This window comes from Myxine glutinosa, chromosome 10 (genome assembly GCF_964187855.1).
Source record: "Myxine glutinosa chromosome 10, kmMyxGlut1.1, whole genome shotgun sequence".
Classification (NCBI taxonomy): Eukaryota; Metazoa; Chordata; class Myxini; order Myxiniformes; family Myxinidae; genus Myxine; species Myxine glutinosa.
In genome coordinates, this window is record NC_136270.1 from 11,240,007 (window position 1) to 11,266,369 (window position 26,363).

Consider the following 26,363-nt stretch of genomic DNA (forward strand, 5'->3'; position numbering starts at 1 on the left):
TCCTGTTCGGATTTATTGAAAGTAATTAGTTTTACTCATCGTGTAATTGACATTCACCTGTGACTTACAAAGGGCTTCATCCTATCCTGATACATGGGAACGTCAATAATTTCACATTTATGCATATGCCACTGGAAATGCTGTAACGTTGCTGCTGAGAACAAAGTGGAGTGTTGTTGTAATCGTAATTGTGTTCACGCCGTTGCAAATGCGGTCGGCCTTTATCGGTTGTGACAAGGGACCCCAAGCAGGAAAAGGTGATTCATTGTTCTTCATTCTCCTGCCTTGTGTAACAGGAGATAATCATTTTGTCATCCTTCTTCTTTACCATTAGGTTGTCATGTCTGTTTTGACCTTGTGTTTTTCCTGAATCCACCCTTTATTCTGTCCACCAGGTTCTTGCGCTTCTGTTTATACGTAAGCTCATGTACACGTGCTTTTCCAAGAGGGAACTCAGCTGGCTTGATGATGTGATGCCCGAGAGTCGGAGGAAGAAGTTGGATGATGACTTGCGACAGAAGAAGCAAGACGATGAGGTTTGAAAGTCGTTTGGTCCATTTTATTGCCATGGTAGCTTGAACGGTTCCTGCACTGCTTGAATGCTTCCCTAATTGCCTCATATTTTATCTGGACATGTATGATTAATACAAAAAGTGTTACATAGTCGTTAATTGGGTAAATTTTGCATGCAAGCCTGCTAAATGAGCCACCAAAACAGATTGGCAGTGTAAATATTGATGACAAAATGGTATTTGAAGGATGATATTTTGAGGTTTGTTCTGCAAGAAGCAACAAGTGAGCATGACATCTATTGGCTTTTGCAAAGCCAGAAAAATGAATAAAGTAATAGAAATAACAAGAACAGCACTCGGTAGAGCGCATACCTCCGCCAGGCTGCACAGTTTACATTTTGTATCCCACTGATAGGCTGGATCTGCATCCAGGCCTGAACCAAAAAAATCGAATCTGCTTGTTCTTGTCACCTGAACAATTCATCCACCAAGGTTTCTCCAAATCCGTCCATAAATTTTTGAGATATCATGCTATATACCGTTTTTGGCCCTATCTATCAATGGTGACAAGATCATGGCTGATAGTGAAACCCAGGACTTTGAGTGACTGAACTTCATGAAGAGGATTGTCAAGAAAATATATGGGGGGGGGGGGGGGGGGTTGGGGGAGAATTACCAGATGGTCCTTTTGGAGAGAGATAATGATTGTGTGAGATTTGTCAGGATTGAAAGATATATTCCAAGTGTTTGACCAGCTTGTGATGTTTGTCAAGGTCTGAAGAGACGAAAGAAGCTGCAGTCTGCCTGTCTGAAGGATGAGGGATGTCACAGCAGAGGGTGGAGTCATCAACAAATAGATAAAGGGGATTTTCTGGAGTCAGAGGGATGATCGATGAAGATTAGGAAAAGGACTGGGCCCAGGACACTATTTAGGGCACTCTAGCCTTCACAGGGAGAGGAGATGAAAGGATTCTGTTGAGTGCCACGCGTTGGCTACGAGAGTAGAGGAAGTCAGTAAGCCATGTGTGGAGTTGGCATTGGATGCCATAGGCAGAGAGTTTGGAGAGTAAGGCAGGATGCCAGACTGTATCAAAAGCACAAGATATGTCCACTGATCTCATGTCTGATATTGAGGGCCTCCATCCGTTCTTGGGTGAGTAGAAGCAGCATCTCAAACCTAAAACAAGACCGAAAGTCTAACAGTGGTGCAGCCAGGCTTGTTTGATACTTTAGTTGAAGAGGATAGTATGACCTGGGTGGGGATACCAGTTAGCAAATAATGTAAATATTTAAAAAAAAATTGAAGTACCATAAGTCTCTAATCTGTCTGTCACCATGGAAGGGAAGATATTGCATTGAGACACTGGTTTATTCTATATGTTTCGAGTCAACAATGAAGCAACCATACACTGCTTCAATCCACTAACCTTGCATTCACGACAAAGGGCTTACCGTGTTACGATTACATTTACTAAATTATTATTATTAACGTTATTATTATTACAAAGACGATGCTACTGTATTAATAAACCGAGGTTAATTGCTAACTCTCACGATAAATTAGTACACTGCTTCTCATTGAGTCAACAATGAGCCATACACCGCTTCAATCCAGTAACCTTGCAGTGACGAAAACGGGATTGCAGTGTTACGATTACATTTACTAAATTATTATTTTTTTAACGTTATTATTATTATGAAGATGATGAAGACGATGATTATGAAGACCCCGAATACCCCCAAAGACCCAAAACACCCCAAAGAACCAAAACACCCCGAAGACCCAAAAAGATCCCAAAGACCCAAAAGACCCTGAAGACCCAAAAGACCCCGAAGACACAAAAGACCCCGAAGACCCAAAAGACCCTGAAGATGCAAATGCCCCTGAAGACCCAAAACACCATGAAGACCCAAAATACCCCGAAATGGTCAAATATGCCTATCCCTCTGAAACGACGTGTGGTGAGGCTGAGCGCACCGACTCACGCTAGGTTCAACAATTTTCCGGAAGAAATGGTGCATTATTTGAAAAAAATGCAAGGGAGAAAATATTTTTGGCCACGGCTGTATGCCCTTTTTGGACTTAGAAAATACTAATGCATATATCACATCGGTAGGGACATGAATTGCAAAGCAATTCTCGCTTTTGTTGTTTAGGTAATTTGGTCGCGTTGTTATGTGTAATTTTGTATTGGCGTGCCCAACACAAGCAATTTGCTTCTTGAGATTGATGCCGCATTCTGTTAATGTTTTGCATTGTATTTGGCCATCAATCGGATGGAGAGATTGGTTGATTGATTGATAATAATTGGCCATATAATGTTGATTGATTGACAATACGCGGACTTTACTTAAATATATGACCTGGCCATTTACCGGGTGGTGAGGAGGGGTTTCAAAAGGGCAAATGTATATTTTTACTTCATGAGTTACCCTATTGATCTATGTTAAAGCTGTTCAGTAATAATGACTTGAAGTTGGGTAACCTGTATCTGTTTGTCTTTTGTTCCTTTTCTCTTGGATACGACTGTTTCATTGTGACCACATGAAGGATGAAGACGGTCACAGCCAGGTATGCTCTTGGGTGCTTTGAAGGTTTGCTCCTTAAGAGAGATGTGCAGACCTGATAACCACAGAATATATTTGTTTGGTCTATATTGAAACAGCACCACCAGATTGGACATCATTGAGGATTGAACTCGGTATCATAGCCTAACAAATATGTACTTCATGAGCAATCATCAGCACCCTCATAGAGAGTTATCATTGCTTGTTGTACTGAACTATACTCATGATATGAAGTCATTATTTCCAGTAACATTATGTGTTGCACACTGGAATAAAGGACAGTCACAGAGGGAACTTATTCTTCTTCTTTCGTATACAGCACAAGGCTGTGGGATACTGGGATAGCATCATTGGTTGAGGGTGCGGCTGTGCCGCTGATGCAATGAATGAATATTAATGAATGATCGTTTTAAAGGCCATTTTCCCCGCTAGAGCGGGGGTTAGCCTTGCGGGCCCCATGACAATCATGGTTCCCTGTTTGAGGCAATGTTTTTATGGCCGGATGCCCTTCCTGATGACAACCCTTAGTCGCCTCTTACGATGCGCAGGGATACGGTGTACCTATTCTAAACCGGGGATGCAATACCCTCTGTAAATTAGGGCAGGAATTCAGAATTTGTCTAAGGTGCCAGCGATCACTTACCTACTCTTCCCGAAGGACACCATGGGATCTTTAACCTCCACCAACTAATGACAGCAGACGTGACTCCCTTTTAACGTCCATCCAAGGGACAGCACACACATTGATGAATCGCCCTTCCTGTGAAACACCAGGTTGCCAGTTTATAGCTGGGTCGGGATTCAAATACAGGCTAGACAGCTTAGAAATGAGTGTGTGTACCTCTAGGCCTAGGGCCTCGGCCATCCTGCCAGCCCAAGAAGGGAACTGTAAAAGGGGTATGGTCCATTACATTTCCTACACTATTAAACTGTGAATTATCTAACACTAGCAGAGTACCCACCCTAGATGGGCGATCTTGTTCCAAGCATGCAACACAGTCTTCTGACACATATCTTTATTTGGGCAGTTGTTACGTGGTCCCCTCGGTGACTACCTGGTCTCGGTGACCCCCGGACCGTGAGAGGAACTTCGCCAGAAAGTAGTATTATATATATGCGCTTTCGCAGCGCAATCCCTATGAATTCCACCCAAGAGAAACTGATGTGCAATGATATATTTCCAGGGTAAGGATATCATACGATTTCAATGATACAATCACGGATATTCCCCGAGCAATCAACAACAAACAACCATCAACAATTCCCAATCCACAATCAATTCCCTATATGATTAAGATGGCCATCTTATATATGTGTGTCCACTTCTGTACTCACGACCCCCTTTTGGTCTCTGCCCCTCACAATGTCTCTGGGCCCCTCCTGACCGAGATGCTGGTCGGCGTCGCCGCACTCGGGCGGTTGAACGAACCCCGGGTGGACGTGTTTCCACCGGGCAGGTATCGTACCAGGCACCGCGGCTGCAGCCCCTCGTGGCCACGCGAAGCGGGTACGGTAAAGCAAGCCAAAAGCCCCACGCCGCTTGCAAGGCGTGTTAGGCCCCAACGTGCGACCCGTACGCGTCTGTTTAGACGGTGCCGCGAACGGTGCCAGACGCGGGGTCGATGCACGGCCCCACGTCAACTTGACGTCTCCACCGGTTAGGTACACGTCCCGGTAACTCCTCTCGCCAGACGGGCTTCGGAACGCCGCTTTTCCACGCAGCGCAAGGTCGATCCCACCTTTCGTCGGAGCGGGGCGAGGAAGAAGAAGAACCGTCGCTTTTCTTCCTCGTGTCTTTTTTTCTTCCGTTTCCGGTCACTTCCGTTTCCGGACACTTTTTCAGAAGGGCTCAGGACCCTCCAACCACAACAACCCTTAATCTACTACACATGGATAAGCAACCCTGAATGGTAATTCACATACATTCACATAAATATGTAACACTCCCCCCCTTCAAGAAAGAAAGTTTGAACCCAGCGAAAACTTTCTTTGCCGGCCAATTTGGAGAAACAAACCAGATAACTCAACCCACCCACATTATCAGTTCCCCCCGGGCACAGTTATCACTTAACAATAAAGCAATCAAAATTTTACCACAACCCCTCCAGATTACTCACTCTGGACTAAGCACCAGCAACGACATTGTCCCTGCCAAATCAAACTCCATCTCATGACCCTCTGACTTTGACCGTCAGTTTCTTGTGAATGAAGGTTAAGGGGTTGATCAAAGATCCAAAGTTAAGCAACTCGATAGCACTTTTTTCCGGGCGGCCAAGCCGAGTATTCACTACATGGATGCCTTTAGGAACGTGGAGTTCACGGTTAGTCCGTGCAGGAAAGTTCTCTACATGGGCGCCTTGAGGAACGTGGAGTTCACGGTTAGTCCGTGCATGAAAGTTCACTACATGGACGCCTTTAGGAACGGCGTTCACGGTTAATCCGTGTAGGAATCTTGGTTCGGCGGCTCCGCCGCATTCAGTGCTTCAACTTCTCAGAACTTCCCTAATAATTATGGTGGGACCACTTGTCCCTGTAGTCCCATGAATAGCGGTCTCCTTCTCGGCCACTACTTTGCCAATCCTTCCTTCGGGAGCTGCCGTAACTCAGGGAGCCTCCATAATAATATTGATTGCGGCCACCACCAAAACTACCGCCCAGTTGTCCTCTCCTGTAGACCTCTCGACGCCTACGAAATGCCTTCCCTACTGTTATGGTCCGACCCTCCAAATCCTTGCCATTCCAATTCTTCTCTGCCTCTCTGGCGTATTTTGTGCTGGCAAACGTGACAAAGCCGAACCCTCTTGACTGTTGCGTTTCCCCGTCTCTTACCAACCGCACTTCCACCAGCGGCCCATATCTGTTGAAGACAGAGGTCAGAACTTCTTCCTCTGTTTTGAAGTTCAGTCCCCCTACAAATAACTTGGCACTTTTGTCGCCATCCCGAGCTGGTGTGGTGTTATTTTCCCTGCTGGGCTCTTTACCAACCCTCAGGTTACCATAAACTTGACCCCCGGCCAAATCATTCCCGATAACCACAGATACACCCTCTACAGGAAGCGTGGCTTGTAAACCGACGGTGACCGGTCCTGACACCAAATCGGACTCCAAATGGATGACATGAAGTGGAGCACTAACACCGCCCCCGATCCCCTGTAAACGAACACTATCCCCCGTTGCCGTCTCCTCGGACCATGGCAAAATGCCTTCAAGCATTAAAGATTGATGTGCCCCTGTGTCCCTCAATATCCTAACCGGTTTCCGGTTAGTCGAGGCTCCATCCCGTGACACAAACCCCTCTGAAATAAATGGTTGGTAACCCTTTTGATGGCGATTTCTCACAATGGCCATTGCATTGGGAGTCGTAATAGTCGGACTCCGCTCTGGGTCTTCCCTTTTCATGCGGTAACAACTGGACATCAAGTGTCCAGGTTTCTTGCAAAAAGCGCAAGTAGGCCCGGAGGAAAAACTCGTGGTCTGCCTCGGGCCCCCCGAACTATAAGTTTGTCTTGGGCCCGCATCCCTCTGATTTCGAACAGGTGGGGTATCCGCGTTGTCCCCATAATCCTCTCGAGGCCGCCGCCATGTATGGTCGTTCTCCGCACCTGCTGTTCCCCACCTCCCCTGCGGAGATCTAGGCGAGGAGTTAGGTTCGTAGACCCCTATTCGGTGGGTTAAGGCATAATCATCTGCCATGGTGGCTGCATCCCACAACTTTGGTACTTTCTTTTCCTGCAGGTACACTTTGATGTCCTCGTGGACACACTGCTGAAATTCCTCCACCAGGATCAAGTCCCGCAATGTTTCGAAGTCTTTCCCGACTCCTTTTGACTCACACCACCGATCAAACATGTTTTCTTTCACTCTGGCAAATTCCACATGGGTCTCACTCTCCCTCTTCCTGGCATTCCTGAATTTTTGCCTGTAAGCTTCCGGAACCAACTCATAGGCTTTGAGGATGTGCTTCTTCAGTACCTCATAATCTGCACATTGGTCCATTGGTAGCGCCGAATAAATTTCCTGAGCTTTCCCCACCAGCACACTTTGCACGAGTATGGTCCAGGCCTCCTCCGGCCAGTTTAATTGTCGAGCCACTTTCTCAAAGTGTGGAAAAAATTTCGCGACTTCCTTTTCACTGAACGGTGGAACCAGCCTCACATGTCTGCCCACATCCCAGGTTTTCTGGTTAGGTGTCGACCCCGTCAGCAATGGTGGTGCCTCTCCCCGTTCTCTCATTAACTCCAGCTCCTTGAATTTGATTTCTTGCTGAAGCTCCATGTCACGTTCCTTTAATTCCCTTTCCGCTTTTCTCTCCTCTGCTTCGAGGTCCCTTGCAGCTCTCCTCTCCTCTGCTTTTCTCCCTTCTAACCTTTCCTGGAGTTCTCGTTCCACTCTCCTTTCCTCTGCTTGTTTCTCTTCTCTCCTCGCTTCTGCTTTCCTTTCTTCTTCTTTTAACCTTTCCTGGAGTTCTCGTTCCACTCTCCTTTCCTCTGCTTGCTTCTCTTCTCTCCTCTCTTCTGCTTTCCTTTCCTCTTCTGATCTTTCCTTTTCTGCTTTCCTTTCTTCTTCTGCTAACCTTTCCTGGAGTTCTCGTTCCCCTCTCCTTTCCTCTGCTTGTTTCTCTTCTCTCCTCTCTTCTGCTCTTTCCTTTTCTGCTTTCCTTTCTTCTTCTTTGATCCGTTCCTGGCTCCGTAATTGCAACTCCAGTTTCCGGAGCTCAACGTCTTCTGGTTCTTCGGGTAGCCACTCCCAGGCTAACTCGTCCCATGTTCCTAATCCCACCATAGATTGTATCACCGTGGCCTGCAACTCTGCCTTCCTCAAATTAGTTCGGACCTCCACGTTAAAATGTTTGGCCAATTTCAAGAGGTCCGACTTTAGTAACGCTCGGAACTGTGCCTCACTCGGTGTTACCGCAAAGTTCTGTGCCACAAACGCCATGGTGACTATCGTTAACACCTGTTAACCTTCACCCAAGACTTTACCCCAATTTCCCCAAAAATTTACCAATTAATACTTAATTCATAAATTTTAATTAATAAAAATATTATTTTATTATTTTATACAAATACACTTTTAGATCCCGGACGTAGACCCAATTGCGAAATCGTAATTTGGACGAGCCCCCAATTCTGTTACGTGGTCCCCTCGGTGACTACCTGGTCTCGGTGACCCCCGGACCGTGAGAGGAACTTCGCCAGAAAGTAGTATTATATATATGCGCTTTCGCAGCGCAATCCCTATGAATTCCACCCAAGAGAAACTGATGTGCAATGATATATTTCCAGGGTAAGGATATCATACGATTTCAATGATACAATCACGGATATTCCCCGAGCAATCAACAACAAACAACCATCAACAATTCCCAATCCACAATCAATTCCCTATATGATTAAGATGGCCATCTTATATATGTGTGTCCACTTCTGTACTCACGACCCCCTTTTGGTCTCTGCCCCTCACAATGTCTCTGGGCCCCTCCTGACCGAGATGCTGGTCGGCGTCGCCGCACTCGGGCGGTTGAACGAACCCCGGGTGGACGTGTTTCCACCGGGCAGGTATCGTACCAGGCACCGCGGCTGCAGCCCCTCGTGGCCACGCGAAGCGGGTACGGTAAAGCAAGCCAAAAGCCCCACGCCGCTTGCAAGGCGTGTTAGGCCCCAACGTGCGACCCGTACGCGTCTGTTTAGACGGTGCCGCGAACGGTGCCAGACGCGGGGTCGATGCACGGCCCCACGTCAACTTGACGTCTCCACCGGTTAGGTACACGTCCCGGTAACTCCTCTTGCCAGACGGGCTTCGGAACGCCGCTTTTCCACGCAGCGCAAGGTCGATCCCACCTTTCGTCGGAGCGGGGCGAGGAAGAAGAAGAACCGTCGCTTTTCTTCCTCGTGTCTTTTTTTTCTTCCGTTTCCGGTCACTTCCGTTTCCGGACACTTTTTCAGAAGGGCTCAGGACCCTCCAACCACAACAACCCTTAATCTACTACACATGGATAAGCAACCCTGAATGGTAATTCACATACATTCACATAAATTTCCTACACTATTAAACTGTGAATTATCTAACACTAGCAGAGTACCCACCCTAGATGGGCGATCTTGTTCCAAGCATGCAACACAGTCTTCTGACACATATCTTTATTTGGGCAGTGTATAGGCAACTGACAACTCCCTCAATCATTCCCAAAAAACAAATAACTTGGGTTACGTGCATGAAGTAAAAACATGCCTACTGCTTGTAATTCAACAACAGCTCACTGGACTGGAAAACGTGGGGACAGGAATACTTTACTGTAAAGGATGGGAACCTTTGTAATACCATCTCCCACCTGGAGGTGGCGCTACACGATACACATTTACATAGAGAATTTGTGTTTCCCCTCCCTCCCCCCCAAGACCACCGACAAAGATGGAAACACCCCAATGCACTAATTGAGGTAATTCTGTTCATATGTAGAAAGCCTGGATGTGATGGGCCCAGAAATGTAGGAGGAGTAGCGCGTCAAACACACGCACCAGTCCATGAATTATAGTAAGGATACAGCATAATGCAACCACAATGCTATTAAGAGTTGACGTCATGTGGTGTCACAGGTGGGTGATGAGGAGGGGTTTGAGTCGGGTACCCTGTAGATCGACATTGGGTTTTAGTCTATAAAACACAGATCTCTGAAAGCATTTCTAAACTGGCTTTTTTCAACAATTGCTGGGTGGCCGTGATTCATTCTGGAATATATTGTTTGTATGTTAAACTCAATGTTATTCATACATAATTAACGCTGTGCAGTAATAATGACTTGAAGTTGAGTAACCTGTATCTGTTTGTGTTTTGTTCCCTTTCTCTTGGATACGAACGACTGTTTCACTGTGACCACATGAAGGATGAAGACGGTCACGGCCAGGTATACTCTTGGATGCCTGGTAGATTTTGTCAAAATCTTTCTGCAAAGTTTGCATCACACGTATCCTTTTGGCTTTTCACATCGCATGTACATTGTCTTCCCTGCAATAATTTGCAGGGAGAAGCCTTTTCTTGGGTTTTGAGATTTACTACCAGGGCATTCTTTATGTGAACCCAAAAGTGAGAATGGGGTCAAGGGGAGGGAGAGAATGACACATGGGGCTGAACAAGCTGCACAATCGTCAAAATAATTTCAAACTTCAGTAGTTGTTTCACCCTGCTCTATATGCGCAGCATGAATGAATGATTGATTCTACGGGAATGAACGCTGCAATAGATATTCATTTCATAGACATTATTCCCACAGGGTGCACAAGAAATTCAGAAAACAGATATGGGGTCTGTGGAGGTACCACTGAAGGATGGAAACGTTCTAAAAATCCCTTTGAAAAGCATCCAGTACAGGTATGTATGTTGAAAGCTTATCAAGTTTGAAATTTTCAAAATGATGAATATACCCCATAAGTATACTTATTTTCTCACTTCTGCTCTTAAACAATCACCATCTGTCTATTATGACGATAAAACTAAGAATTTTCAGTCTGATGTGTATCATTCAGTTTGTGCAACTACCAGCAAATCACATCGTATTCCCCCACTCCCATTCCCTGGAATATTTTTAAGAAGTAGGTGATGCAATAAAATTCAACAAAAGCAGGCAAGGTAATTAAAAAATGTGCTCACACAGAAAACAACCATCCTGCTGCCATATAATAATTAATCATTGAGGTAGCTTTGCAATGAATCGTGATGTGCCACTATTGTTGCTTAAAATGGCTAGACTTTATGATTTTGATGTTCTGAATGTGAATTATCAGGATTTGTACAGTGCATTCAGAAAGTATTCAGACCCCTTCACTTTTTTCACAATTTGTTATGTTGCAGCCTTATGCTGGCATCGTTTAAATTCAGTTTTTCCCTCATCAATCTACACTCAATACCCCATAATGACAAAGAGAAAACAGGATTTTAGAAAGTTTTGCAAATTTATTAAAGATGAAAAACTGAAATATCACATTTACATTTAAGTATTCATACTGTTACGTGGTCCTCCCGGTGACTACCTGGTCTCGGTGACCCCCGGACCGTGAGAGGAACTCCGCCAGAAAGATTTATTATGTATGCGCTTTCGTGACGCAATCAATATGAATTCCAACCAAGAAAAAAACCCCACACCAAGGATCCGGAATAATCAATGATATATTCCCCGAGCAATTAACCATCAACAATCAGCAATCAATAGTACAAAGATGTAAACTCATCTACATTAACTCTAAGATGGCCATCTTATACATTCCTCACGTGAGCCCCACTCCCGACTCCCTCCGTGGTCAATGTCGCTCACAATGTCTCCGTACTCCTGTAGTTCGATCTCCGCACGTGGGCGGTTGAACGGACCCTTCCTGACGTGCTTTCACCGGGCACGTCCCGTACCGGGAACAACGGCTGCAGCGCGCACCTCCTGGCCAAGCAAAGCGGGTAATGTAAAGCAGGCAAAGCAACACGCGGCTTGCCCAGTGCGCGCGGCCCAAGGTGCGACCCGTACGCGGCCTTGTAGATGGCGAGGCGAACTGTGCCAGCTGCTTGGTTGCGTGCACGGACCCACCGTGACTTGACGTGTCAAAGGGTAGTTACACGTCCCGGTAACTCCTCTCGCCAGACGGGCTTTGAAACGCCGATTCTCTTACGTTGCTCAATCGATACCGCTCGCGTCCGAGCTTGGCGAGAGAGAAGAAGAATCGTCGCGTCTCCAGGACCTCGTGTCTTTTCTTCTTCCGTTTCCGGTCTCCTTTTTCTCAGAAGGGCTCCTGACCCTTTAATCACAACAACCTTTAATCGACTACACATTGATAAGCAAAGCCCGGAATAGTAATTCACATACATTCACATAAATATGTAACAATACCCTTTGCTATGACACTTGAAATTTAGCTCAGGTGCCTCCCATTTCTCTTGATCATCTTCGAGATGTTTCTACACCTTCATTGGAGTCCACCTGTGGTAAATTCAATTGATTGGACATGATTTGGAAAGGCACACACCTGTCTATATATGGTCTCACAGGTGACAATGCATATCAGAGCAAAAACCAAGCCATGAGGTCGAAGGAACTGCCTGCAGAGCTCAGAGACAGGATTGTGTCGAGGCACAGATCTGGGGAAGCCTACAAAAAAAATCTCTGCTGCATTGAAGGTTCCCAAGAGCACAGTGACCTCCATAATTCTTAAATGGAAGACGTTTGGCACAACCAGGACTCTTCCTCGAGCTGGCCGCCTGGCCAAACTGAGCAATTGGGGGAGAAGGGCCTTGGGAAGAGAGGTGATCAATAACCCGATGGTCACTCTGCCTGAGCTCCAGAGATCCTGTGTGGAGATGGGAGAAACTTCCAGAAGGACAACCATCACTGCAACACTTCACCGATCTGAGCTTTATGGCAGAGTGGCCAGACAGAAGCCAAACAGTTCAATCTTGGTTTCATCAGACCACAGAATCTTGTTTCTTTCTCACAGAGAGTCCTTTAGGTGCTTTTTCGCAAACTCCAAGCAGGCTTTCATGTGCCTTTCACTGAGGAGAGGCTTCCATCTGGCTACTCTGCCATAAAGCCCAGATCGGTGGAGTGTTGCAGTGCAGTGGGTGGGGCTTCAATTGGGAGGCCCAAATGAAAAGGCAAAATATCAGAAATTGAAGGTTTTTTTTATTTTAAACGATTTATATAAACATCCGTTGAATCATATCACACGCAAATCATCAAAATCTAAACAGTATCTTTAGAATTTCAATAAAAGCCACATCACTGTTCATATCGGTAAATATTATTCCATCGTGTTTCAAATCGTGATCGATACACTGTGATCGTGATGATCGTGATAGTGAATCGTGATCGATAACCGTGTTCACAATCGCTATGTCGTATGTACTCCCGATACATGTACCAAATTCCCCATACGTGTATCTGTACCAAATCAACAGTTAAAAGGATTTTGAGCCGATAGCTGTTACGGCCTTGGCAAGATCGATGGAGACAGCGATCTGTCAGCGATAGATGGAGACATGTTGTTTGCCCGGGTGCCGCACAAATGGCTGCACCGATCGCGTGGCACCCTGGAAAGCAACATCGTCACAATGGAGAACAATGAGCATTATGCGAACGCGAATGTTATGCGGGAGTCCAAACCTGAGAATGCTGGAGACTAAAGCTGAAATTGGGAAAACTAAATAGCCTATTTTACTCCTGAAGCTCCCAGGATTATCCACCCAAAATATCGTTGAGATCGGTTCAGCAGTTTTTACGGTACCTTCGAACAGACAGACAGACAGACGGACGGCCATTTGGTGAATTATAGTAAGATGGAGGCCACTGTGCTCTTGGGAACCTTCAATGCAGCAGAAATTTTTTTGTTGGCTTCCCCAGATCTGTACCTCGACACAATCCTGTCTCTGAGCTCTGCAGGCAGTTCCTTCGACCTCATGGCTTGGTTTTTGCTCTGATATGCATTGTCAGCAGTGAGACCTTATATAGACAGGTGTGTGCCTTTTCAAATCATGTCCATTCAATTGAATTTACCACAGGTGGACTCCAATCAAGGTGTAGAAACATCTCAAAGATGATCAAGAGAAATGGGAGGCACCTGAGCTAAATTTCATGTGTCATAGCAAAGGGTATGAATACTTATGTCTGTGATGTTTCAGTTTTTTCTTTTTAATAAATTTGCAAAACTTTCTAAAATCCTGTTTTCTCTTTGTCATTATGGGGTATTGAGTGTAGATTGATGAGGGAAAAAAAGAATTTAAACGATTTCAGCATAAGGCTGCAACATAACAAAATGTGAAAAAAGTGAAGGGGCCTGAATACTTTCTGAATGCACTGTATGTAGATGCAAACTTATGCAAATGTCTGTTTCTTCGATGCGATTTATACATCCTTCGAGATTCATTATTGTGTGATTTACAATTACCTAAGCCATGGAAATCTGACAAACCTCAATCAAAATTGGAAATTAAATGTGACAAAAGTGTAGATATATTGCATCGACGAACATTGGCATGAAGAAAAATGGGAATTGATGAGTTTCAGTTACCATTATGACACGAGTCAAAGCAAAACCATTTAGTGTACAAGGAGAAACCTGAATCACCTCACTCCAAAAAAATAATGAACAAACATTAATTATTTGTCGGGTCAATTCTGACAACCCCTCTAAAGTGTCATGGTCTGTTTGAACTTGTTTTCTGAAATGTAATATATATATATATTTACAGTCACGTGAAAAAGTAAGTACACCCCATGTGAAGTTTTGACTTTTTCAACGTATTTCAACATACAGCTATTTGATCTTCATTTCAACAATATTGATATTTAAAGATGATATAATATAACAAATATCATGAAATATTTACATTTTGTAGTCCATTGTATATTTTAAATAAACATTAATGCAAATTTCGCATGTGGAAAAATTAAGTACACCCCTACATTTATCACTACTTCAAATACCTAAAATTAGAATCAGGTGCACCAGCTCAGGTGCAAATGATTAGAACATCGTTACAGAGGATCTTGGAGGAACCTGTCTTATTTAAATCTCAGACATTTAGTTTGGTTTGCTCTTTGTTGTTGAAGTGTGCAGCGTCACCATGCCGAGATCAAAAGAGCTCTCTGAGGCCTTCAGAAAGAAGGTTATAGATGCCTACGAGTCTGGGAAGCGATTTAAAAAGATCTCCAAACAATTTGAAATGAATCATTCGACTGTCCGGAAGATCATCTACAAGTGGAGAAGATTCCAAACAACTGCCAACTTGTTCAGGCCATGACGCCCCAGCAAGTTCAGCCCGAGAGCAGACCGCAAGATGCTGAAATAAGTCTCCGAGAACCCCAGAATGTCATCCCGGGACCGACAGGTAGCTCTTGTCACTGTTGATGTCAAAGTGCACGAGTCCACCACTAGAAAGAGGCTGCACAAACTTGATCTACATGGGAGGTGTGCCAGGAGGAAACCTTTGCTGTCCAGAAAGAACATCAGGCAAGACTAAAGTTTGCCAATGAACACCGAGGCAAAGACCAACACTTCTGGAACAATGTGCTCTGGACAGTTGAGTCAAAGGTAGAGCTATTTGGCCACAGTACCAGAAGACATGTTTGGCGAAAACCAAAGACAGCATTTGACCACAAGAACCTGATACCAACTGTAAAGCATGGTGGTGGAAATATTATGGTTTGGGGCAGCTTTGCTGCATCAGGGCCTGGGCAGCTCACCATCATAGAATCCACTATGAATTCTTCATTGTACCAGAGGGTGCTTGAGGATAATGTGAGGCCATCTTTCGGAAAGTTTAAGCTCAACCAAAGGTGGACCTTACAACATGACAATGACTCTAAACATACCAATAAATCCACCAAGGAATGGCTGCAAAGAAAGAAATGGAGGGTTCTGGAATGGCCAAGTCAAAGCCCGGATCTAAATCCCATCGAGATGTTGTGGGTGGATTTGAAACAACCTGTACATGCAATAAACCCCTCGAACATCGCACAGCTGAAAGAATTCTGCATGGAGGAGTGGGCAAACATTTCTCCCTGTGGATGTCAGAGACTGGTAGACAGTTATAAGAAAGGCCTACCTGAGGTTGTTTCTGCCAAAGGGGGCAATGCCCCCTATTCGAGCCAAGGGTGTACTTACTTTTTCCACATGTAAAATTTGCATTCATGTTTATTTAAATTATACAATGGACTACAAAATGTCAATGTTTCATGACATTTGTTATATTATATCACCTTTATCTATCAATATTGTTGAAATGAAGACCAAATATCTGTATGTTGAAATATGTTGAAAAAGTCAAAACTTTACATGGGGTGTACTTACTTTTTCACGTGACTGTATATATATATATATATATATATATATATATATATATATATATATATATATATATATATATATATATATGTATGTATATATATATATATATATGTATGTATATATATATATATATATGTATATATATATATATATATGTATATATATATATATATATGTATGTATATATATATATATATATATGTATGTATATATATATATATATATGTATATATATATATATATATGTATGTATATATATATATGTATATATATATATATATATATATATATATGTATGTATATATATATATATATGTATGTATATATATATATATATGTATGTATATATATATATGTATGTATATATATATACACAAAGAATTAAGTTAAGCACCCCTACACAACGAATTAAGGTAAGCACCCCCTAATATATATTCTTTGTGTATATGTATACATTGGCATATATTCTAAGGTATGTGAGATCAAATAATGATTGGTATGACATTAGCAATTATCCAATGATGAAATTGAGTGATCAAAGTGAAAAAAAGTGATTGGTTGAGTCAGTGATCCGATCACGTGGGTCCTACACACGTTATTGACGCAAAGATCGCTAGAGGTCTTCTCAGAACAATGACTGTACGTTAGAAAACATAAACGTCATCCACACTGTCCGTGATGGACCTATAGCTCCATACTTAAATTGAGGTGAAAATATGCCTAAAATTCCCAAAAAATTTCACCTTAAATTCTTCAGAATAAAATATTGACAACGGCATGATTGTTATGTTTTTATGTGACCATAATATCACTTCTCCAGAAAATATAGCAATATCATGGGTATATCACACTGTTTTGACGACAACAAACTTGTAATGTGCGAGGTTGTAAAAAAACGGGGGGGGTGCTTAACTTAATTCTTTGTGTATATATATGTATGTATATATATATATGTATGTATATATATATATATATGTATGTATGTATATATATATATATATATGTATGTATGTATATATATATATATATATGTATATATATATATATATATATATATATATATATATATATATATATATATATAACACACACACACACACACACATATATATGTGACTGGCTCTGGCAAAAGCAGGCACTTGGGGGCATTTCTCTTCGCGAGAAAAAGCCGAAGAGAGTCAAAATATGACCACAGGGACCAAATTAAGATTTTTATATGGATAGAAAGAGTAACTTCTCTAGATTATTATGCACCATAACATTTTTCCAAGAAACATCAGAAAAGTTGTGAAATTCGATGGAAGAATCAAAAATGTCATTCTCAAAATGTGCTCAGAAAGTCACGATTCCTCGGTCAAAAAGACACGAAGATCGCGAAATTTCGATGTTTTACGACAAGCCATACATCGTAATTCGAAGGAGATCCCTGACATACATGTTTGGTATGAATTTAAAGCTCTACGTGTGCACATTCTTTATGCGTGTGAACTGTATTGTGAACTTTGAACCTAATTATCTCCATTGTTTCACCGAAAATATAATTGTCATTAAAATACCATAACTTCGTTAATTTTCATCCAATTAACATAATGTATATATCAAATGAAAGAGAAAAGCATGGGGAATCAGATGATATCAAAATCTCAATTTTGATTTTTGCCCCCAAGTGTCTGCTTTTGCCAGAGCCAGTCACAAACACACACACACACACACACACATATATATGATGAAGAATTAAAAATAAAGAATATATACATTTATATATATATATATATATACATATATATATATATATATATATATATATATATATATATATATATATATATATATATATATATATATACATGATGAAGAATTAAAAATAAATAAATATGTACATATAAATTAACCCCATACTCTTCCAGCCAAAGAAACCCGTATAAAGCAACCAAGGAAAGTGACACAAGGTAAGCCCTTTGCTGTTTCAAACACTAACCAGGTTCCTCTACAGCTGCAGACATTCACAAGTAGTACAGACATGAAAACCCCAATGACACCCGCCCCCCTCAGCCATCGGACCAGTTTCATCAATTGTTCGCAAGTCATAAGCAATGGCATGGACAGGAATGCGCACTACTGAGGCTCCTAAGCAGGTACCACGTGCATTGCACATAGCAGTTAACAAATAAAAAACAAGACCCAATCACATCTTTCACCCGTAATTGGAGAGAATAACCAATCAGCTATCACCTAATCAATTTCCCTCAGGCGATGACAATTTCCATAAATTAACCCCCATGCTCCTCTAGCCAAAGAAAGCTTTCTTGTCATGCTGCCCCAATTGCTATTTACAGGGAGAAAAAAAAAAGAAGGGAAGACATAGATTTAAGGAAATAAATAACTACTCTAATTAATTCCCTCCCTTGTCCCCTGGGCCATTTTTGTTCTTATATACTTTTGTTCTTGTCCTTGTATACCCGATTGTGAAGCCAATCGTCAAATGTACCTGTCCTTACATTTTGTCACGCCACCTGTGAAAAAATCCTGTTATTGATTTCTTGCTGCGAAAGACAATCAGTGACATGGTTCTTTCAACAAAGACATCACCGAAGGGTAAAAGAAACTCACCAGATTGATATACTGAGTTCAGAAAGTAAACCGAAGTCAAGGAAAAAAAAATATTCCATATTAAATGCCAAGTCTGCATATATATATGGGAATAAGTGTGGTATATTTCCTGGAGTAATAAAACATGTTTAGAAAGTTATAGTTTCCCCATTAAAATGTCTGTGCCCTGCCCTGTCTTCCCCCTCCTCCCCGCATTCTTTAATCTCCTCCATCATCTATCTGTCCTTTTATGGCAATTTCCCTAGCTATGACAGCTAATTAGGGTGCACGTTTGGAACGCTCCGATGGGCCTCTTGGGACTTTTTAAAAGGGTGGACAATGTGCGAGCTTGATTGGTCTTTGGGTGCATGCACTGCTGCTGAGCTTCAACTGCTGCTGCTCTTCAGTGCCTTTGGTTGCTGGGTCTTCGCTTGAGTGGTTTTGTGGTTCCTGGGGGCTGTGGTTTTGGACTGCCGGTCTTCAGTTAGAGTTACATCGAGTCCTCGGGAGAGCTCTTGAGTTCTGCAAAGAAGCACATGAGGTGCTGTGAGACCGAGACCCGCTCCGAACCACTGCATACCCAAGCTAGTTCAACACTCGGATGGAGTGGTTTGATGGATGCAAAAGCGAGCAGATGGCAAACCCACACCTCATGCGTGAGCAGTGCCACATAGAGCATGTTTTTCGCCTCGTCAATCCGTTCTGTCTTGTGTCCCCGAATGAGTGAGTTTGGACACTTAAGGTCGTCGTGGTTTCAGGGTCATGTTGTTATAATTTATTTGATTGTGATTGCCTCATATTGGCCTTTCCCCCAGGCCCTTTTTATCTGTAAATAAGTCCCCGTTTTGATAAAATCTTACCTGGTCTACGGGAATGGGATCCACCATGCTTAGGAATTTGGTTTATTAATCCATTAAATGGGCAAATTGGGTCCACGGTTAAAACACCAGAATTGACTCTGGGAGGAAATGAACTTTCTGGGGCACTCTGCGACACCTTATTATGTCATCACTTTTGTTTATGCAGTCAGCAGGGAAATAATGTTGAAATCACTCTCCACCCTCGTCCTTTGAGTATCAAGTGAGCAAGCATCATGCACCATTTTTCCTATTTGGTGTCACTATTTGGTGTCATAATCGAAGCTCCAACCTGTTTGATTCAGAGCGGACACGATGAATACGATGCCATCGAGTCTGTTGAATGTCATTAAAGGTCTGCTCTGTTCAAAAACTCATTTGATAATATATACACAAAGAATTAAGTTAAGCACCCCTACACAAAGAATTAAGTTAAGCACCCCTACACAAAGAATTAAGTTAAGCACCCCCTAATCCTGTCCTGAACCTGAACCCCCTCGAGCACGTTTGGGACATGTTGGGACGACAAATTGCGAAGATGGTCCCTCCAATAGCCAATCTGGATGAATTGGAACGTGCATTACATCGGGAATGGAAGAACCTGCCACAGCAACGCATACGACGGCTTACAGGGTCTATGAGACGTAGGGTTGAGTCAGTGATCCGATCACGTGGGTCCTACACACGTTATTGACGCAAAGATCGCTAGAGGTCTTCTCAGAACAATGACTGTACGTTAGAAAACATAAACGTCATCCACACTGTCCGTGATGGACCTATAGCTCCATACTTAAATTGAGGTGAAAATATGCCTAAAATTCCCAAAAAAATTCACCTTAAATTATTCAGAATAAAATATTGAAAACGGCATGATTGTTATGTTTTTATGTGACCATAATATCACTTCTCCAGAAAATATAGCAATATCATGGGTATATTACACTGTTTTGACGACAACAAACTTGTAATGTGCGAGGTTGTAAAAAAACGGGGGGGGGGGGGGTGCTTAACTTAATTCTTTGTGTATATATGTAATATAGATTTCTTTACAGTATAGATTTTATTTTACAGTATAGATCCTCAGGTGTATGTAAATCATTCTCATCCATTCACTATAAGTTAGCCCATCGTCCCCCCAACCCTTGCGCAGCAGGTGACGGGGTTTTGCAATCACACACGTGTGCGTGTGTGTGAGTGTGTGTGTGCGTGTGTGTCTGCGTGTGTGTGCTCAAGTCGCAAAATGCCATTCTCATCGAGTCTTGAATAATACAACACTCCAAAGGCCTAGACTGGCACTATACGTAATGCTGTAATGACGTCCCAGATGTACCACCATCTTACTAAATCCGTCATCCCGTCGCCTAGCTTCTGGCATTCAGCCTGTCGTCTGAGGATGTCAGATTGTCAGATATATGTTCAAATGGTGTTCAAATGCCGTCAGAGAAGCGACTGGATGGGTTGAGTGCTGAATGCCAGAATGACGTGCATGTCTGTAGAGGCCTAGCCTAGTGCTAGACGCAACAACATAATGACGTCCGAGCGAAAAAAGCATGACAGTCAGAGTGACGGACGGACGGACGGAGAAATCCGGCTATTTCCATACAAAGATGAGGTAAATCCCATTCACATTGTCTCTCTTCACCTCACCCAGATCCTTCACTTCCATTCTTTTCTTTCCACAGATTTTTTTTTTTTAAATCATTGATAAATCACTTTTTGTTACAGCATGTGCTTGTCACTCACTTGTCCCCAATGATTGAAGTGTGCCATGTGTATACAGTATATATATATATATAATATTTACCCCATCACCTGTAACCATTAAACCGTAACCACCATCACTCCCTTTATCTTTGAGTCATTCACTAAATCCAGAGCACTTTGTTTTGCACGTCGGTAAGCAATGATAGAACTCCAACGTTGTAATTGGGAAAATTGCAAATGATTTTTATTTTTAAATGAACTACTTTATAATAGTTGGTGCTACTTTCACTATTTGGTTATTTGCTCCAACCATATCTATTTTTACCTCTTTGATAAAGTGGAAAACAAAAACATCAAAATGAATCGTATAGAAATAGGCACAATCAACTTGGAAAGTTTTAGTGAACGATAAAGTCTCATGTTCAAAGTTTTGTCCAGAACATGTCTTTATCCCATCCTAGACTTGGTCTGCATGATCTCTTTGGTTTAGTGATCATCTAGTGGTAGGATCTTTCAATAATGGGGTTTTAATTTGTGAACAAACTTTAAAATTCAGTTCAGCAATTTGCATGTTTCCCTTTTTCCGTTCAATCACTCGGTCTTTTGATTCAATGTCCCGATGCTCATACAGACATGTTGTATACTAATGAGACTTCTCGCAAGTGCATGCAGGAACGAATACTTCTGCCATGAGGAGTGGAACTTTTAAGGTAAATTAATGGGATATATGGTGTATCTTTCAGCTCAAAAGACCCTTCTGTGATTAACATATCTGATGAGATGCCCAAGACATCTCTTTGGAAGGCGATGGCGGGGACTACCCGACACAGGAAACAAGAAGGCTCCAAATACAGGTGTTGTTCATCCAACTATATAGCATAAGGCAATTATCTGTTGTTGTGTGGGGGAGGGCGGGGAGAGTGTTAGAGAGGTGCGGGCTTGTCGGAGATGTGAGGAATGGTACTGCCACCATTAAAGGATGTGAGGGGGATTTGATTGACATGAGCAGACAACCTCTTCAAACTGGACTTCTCAAGATTCCCAGTCTGAAAGTCATAGAATAATGCACGGCTGGGCCAATTTCGCCAAAATTTTGCATCCGTGCCGGGGTTACCCAGGGTCAGGTCTTGGGCACAAACCGCCCCCGCCCCACAAAGGGGAGACGACTTACGCTTTTCGCCTGTACACATGGCACAATGCAAATGGTTTACTAACCCCTGCTGGAGACAGCAGGGATTACTAGCCAAGGCACAAAATATATTTGCCCCACCTTCCGCAATATCCCAACTCTCAGACCACCGGCGGAGTTTGGGGGACGGGGGGGGGGGCAATGCCGCCACCTTAATTGTTTTCAGTAGTTTACAATTAAGATCAAAACATCCCGTATTTAAACGTGAGTAACAATAGTGAACGTAAACTGTATTTGTGATTTCATGTACAGTGTACACTGTAACTACACTAACAAACGGTAATTTTGGAAGTCAGACCTAGCTAACGATTATTATTATTAACCCCTTGCCTCCCCCAACCCCTCCCTCCCACCCCCCCTCAAATAGAGAAGTCAAACTACGCCTTTGCCCCAAACTGCTCCTGAATGAAGCGAGTGTTTCCAGTAACCCAAAAGGCCACTAGGATGGTTTTCTGTGGAGTGTGTGCATACCTACTTTTTGGTTTGTTTTTTAATTTTAGGTCACATTGTGAGATTGTACTTTGGGCGTAACTTGTTGCTGTTTTATGCAAAAGTTCTCCTAACAAGTTTTTGTTATTTGGTTTTGAATAACAGATTTAATTCCCACCCATATCTGTAATGTTCTCAATACTCTCTATATAGAAGAGGCTGTGACATTTTGTCTAGGTAGACCCCACATGGAGCTATCTTTATTTCTTGGCTCATACAGCTTAACAAGATAGCGCCCATCTCCATGATTACGCCCCCTCTCGTGCATCCCTCCTTTAATAATTTGTTCAAAGAAGTTCTCACTGGAACCAATATGCATTTAACAAATCTGAAATTTAACAAATCTGAAATCCATATTCACTCTGCCCAATCCCTGGCTGAGTCCATATAATTTCAAATTAATGGCAACCTAAAGCATCTCCAAGAAAAACATTCAAAACATCGACAAAACCTTAAAAAACCGAGGATTTTGGTATCTTCAACAATCTTCGATATTCCGGAGTGTATCTGTTGCAGCAATAAGCACATTCCTAGAGTGTAATAACTTTTATACTACTCAACTTCGATGTTTTATTCACTACTCCACGTAATCCACAAGATACCTGGTTGATGAACTGCTCGGCTTAATCTGGTTGTCACTAGCTGTTGTCCTCTGGAGGTCAACTGTCGATCTGCGATGTCTTCATTCTGCCGGGGTTGTGGCAAAGCATGTGGTATCTCAACATCTGCTTCAGTCCGACGAGCTGTTTCTGCTATCTTTCTAAGACGTCTTCTGTTTCTCCTATACCTAGCAACTTCCTCGGTCATCACTTCATGTAATTATGGTTGTGATGCTTGACCAGTTATCACAGCCTTCTGGCCATGTCTGAAGTCTATCTGATATTTGCCCCACCCTCACTGTGTCTCCAACTCTAATTGGTGGTTGGCCTTTTGCACCTCTCTTATAGTAGTGTGTCTGTCTGCTTTTAGTTGCTCTAAGACTCTAAGTAGACATCCCACATCTTTCTGCACCTTTGGTTTTAGGATCTTTTCGGTAGTTATAACTGAGGTCCTTGTTCATCTCTTCATCAGTCTTTTCACAGAACTGCTCGTCATTCCTTTTGTAGGTGCGTTGCGGAAGTCAGGTATGTTCAAGTAGGGATCTGGATCTGCGGCATTTGCCTTCCTTGGCAGTGACTTTGCAACCTTCACAGCATTTTCTGCCTTTCCATTGCTCTGAGAAAATGAGGTGATGATATACAGTGATCGAACTGCCATATCTTTGGAAACCTCAAAACCCCCTCTGCAGTGAACTGTCCCATCATCCGTAATCAGAATTTCTGGGATTCAATGTCTCACAAATTGTCCTTTAAGTTTGCGAATGACAGTTGATGTTTGGGTGTTTTCGAGGAAGTCTTTCTCCCAGAAGCTTGATCTCATCTCTTGACTTAATCTCAGAGTGCATTGCCGGCCAGTAAATACATTCTCTGGCTCTTCCTATGCATCCATTGACTCCGAGATGCGATGAGTGAACTCGTTTCACCGTGTCCTTCCTCTTTGACATGGGAATCACAACTTTTTCTCACCTGAAGATCAGGTCTCCCTGAGTGCTCAGTTCATGTCTCACATGGTGCTATTTTGAGGGCAGGTTCAACCTCATGTTGTATCTCTTTCCATCCTGTCTGAATTTCTCGCTTGAGTTCCTGCTTGGTACCATCTCGCCTGGTGTCATCTTCAATTGTCTTCATCAATGGCTGAGCGATTGGGATATGTCTTGCCATTGTTACATATTTATGTGAATGTATGTAAATTACCATTCAGGTTGCTTATCCGTGTGTATTATACTAAGGGTTGTTGTGATGGGAGGGTCAGGAGCCCTTCGGAACCAGTGGCCGGAAACGGAAGTGGCCGGAAACGGAAGAAGAAAAGACACGAGGAGAGAAAAAGGACGGTGATTCTTCTTCCTCGCCCCGCGACGACGAGAAGGTGGAATCGACCTTGCGCTGCGCAGAAAACAGAGGCGTTCCGAAACCCGTTTGGCGAGAGGAGTTACCTGGCCGCGTAATTACCTTTGGGCACGTGAAGTCCCCGTGAGTTCGTGCACGGAAACAAGCGATCGCCCGTTGGGCCGCGCGCGCGTTACAAACCGCGCTCGGTTTTGCCCCGTCTACAAGGACGCGTACGGGTCGCACTTTGGAGCCTCGCAGGCGTTGCAAATCGCGTTTGGGTTTCGCCCCGTCTACAAGGACGCGTACGGGTCGCACGTTGAGCCTCGCTCGCGTTGCAAACCGCGTTTTGGTTTTGCCCCGTTGCGTGGCAAGGAGGTGCGCTGCAACAGCTGTCCCCAGTACGAGACGGCACGTTTGGAGCACGTCCGCCCGGGGTTCGTTCAACCGCCCGAGTGCGGTGACGGTGACTATCCTCTTGGTCAAGAGGGGCCCAGAGACATTGTGCGGGACCGAGACCAAAAGGGTTTCGTGAGTACTCCCCGGGACACACATGTATAAGATGGCCATCTTAATCATAGGGAATTGATTGTGAATTGGGAATTGGTGAGGATTATGTATTGTTGATTGCTCGGGGAAAATCTCCGTGGTTGTGTCATTGAAATATTGTTGATGGTTGTGTCATTGAAATTGTTTGGTATCATTACCCTTGAAATATATCCTTGAACGGCAGTTGTCTCTTGGGTGAAATTCATAGGGCTTGCGTGGCGAAAGCGCATATATAATACAGCTTTCTGGCGAAGTTCCTCTCACGGTCCGGGGGTCACTGAGACCAGGTATTCACCGAGGGGACCACGTAACAGAATTGGGGGCTCGTCCAAATTACGATTTGCGGTTTCGCAATTGGGTCTACGTCCGGGATTTAAAATTGTATAAAGTAATAAAATAATAATTTTAATTAATTAAAATTTATTAATTAATTATTAATTGGTAAATTTTTTTGTGAGAAATTGGGGTAAAATCTTGGGTGAAGGTTAACAGGTGTTAACGATAGGCACCATGGCGTTTGTGGCACAGAACTTTGGGGTAACACCGAGTGAGGCACAGTTCCGAGCGTTGCTAAAGTCGGACCTCTTGAAATTGGCCAAACATTTTAACTTGGAGGTCCGAACTAATTTGAGGAAGGCAGAGTTGCAGGCCACGGTGATACAATCTATGGTGGGATTAGGAAAATGGGACGAGTTAGCCTGGGAGTGGCTACCCGAAGAACCAGAAGACGTTGAGCTCCGGAAACTGGAGTTGCAGTTACGGAGCCAGGAACGGATTAAAGAAGAAGAAAGGAAAGCAGAAAAGGAAAGAGCAGAAGAAGAAAGGAAAGCAGAAGAGAGGAGGGAAGAGAAACAAGCGGAGGAAAGGAGAGTGGAACGAGAACTCCAGGAACGGATTAAAGAAGAAGACAGGAAAGCAGAAAAGGAAAGAGCAGAAGAAGAAAGGAAAGCAGAAAAGGAAAGAGCAGAAGAAGAAAGGAAAGCAGAAAAGGAAAGAGCAGAAGAAGAAAGGAAAGCAGAAGAGAGGAGGGAAGAGAAACAAGCAGAGGAAAGGAGAGTGGAAAGAGAACTCCAGGAAAGAAGAGAAAAGGAACAAGCAGAGGAAAGGAGAGCTGCAAGGGACCTCGAAGCAGAGGAGAGAAAAGCGGAAAGGGAATTAAA

The 26,363-nt window shown here is 43.2% G+C and overlaps 2 protein-coding genes across 2 annotated transcripts in view; both read left to right on the forward strand.

Moving 5' to 3' along the window:
* The window catches only part of LOC137434247 (sodium bicarbonate cotransporter 3-like), a 218,013-nt gene extending 217,471 nt beyond the window's left edge, over positions 1-542 (forward strand). Inside the window, exon 21 of the mRNA XM_078785324.1 lies at positions 396-542. Within this exon, the coding sequence (XP_078641450.1) occupies positions 396-542 (147 nt within the window). The remainder of the gene's footprint in view (positions 1-395) is intronic.
* A 2,530-nt stretch (positions 543-3,072) lies between these two features.
* Positions 3,073-26,363, forward strand: part of LOC144893984 (sodium bicarbonate cotransporter 3-like) — a 30,297-nt gene continuing 7,006 nt past the window's right edge. The window contains exons 1-4 of the mRNA XM_078785326.1: positions 3,073-3,084; positions 9,964-9,984; positions 10,351-10,448; positions 21,795-21,905. Coding sequence (XP_078641452.1) covers positions 10,378-10,448; positions 21,795-21,905 — 182 coding nt within the window. The 5' untranslated portion in view covers positions 3,073-3,084; positions 9,964-9,984; positions 10,351-10,377. The remainder of the gene's footprint in view (positions 3,085-9,963; positions 9,985-10,350; positions 10,449-21,794; positions 21,906-26,363) is intronic.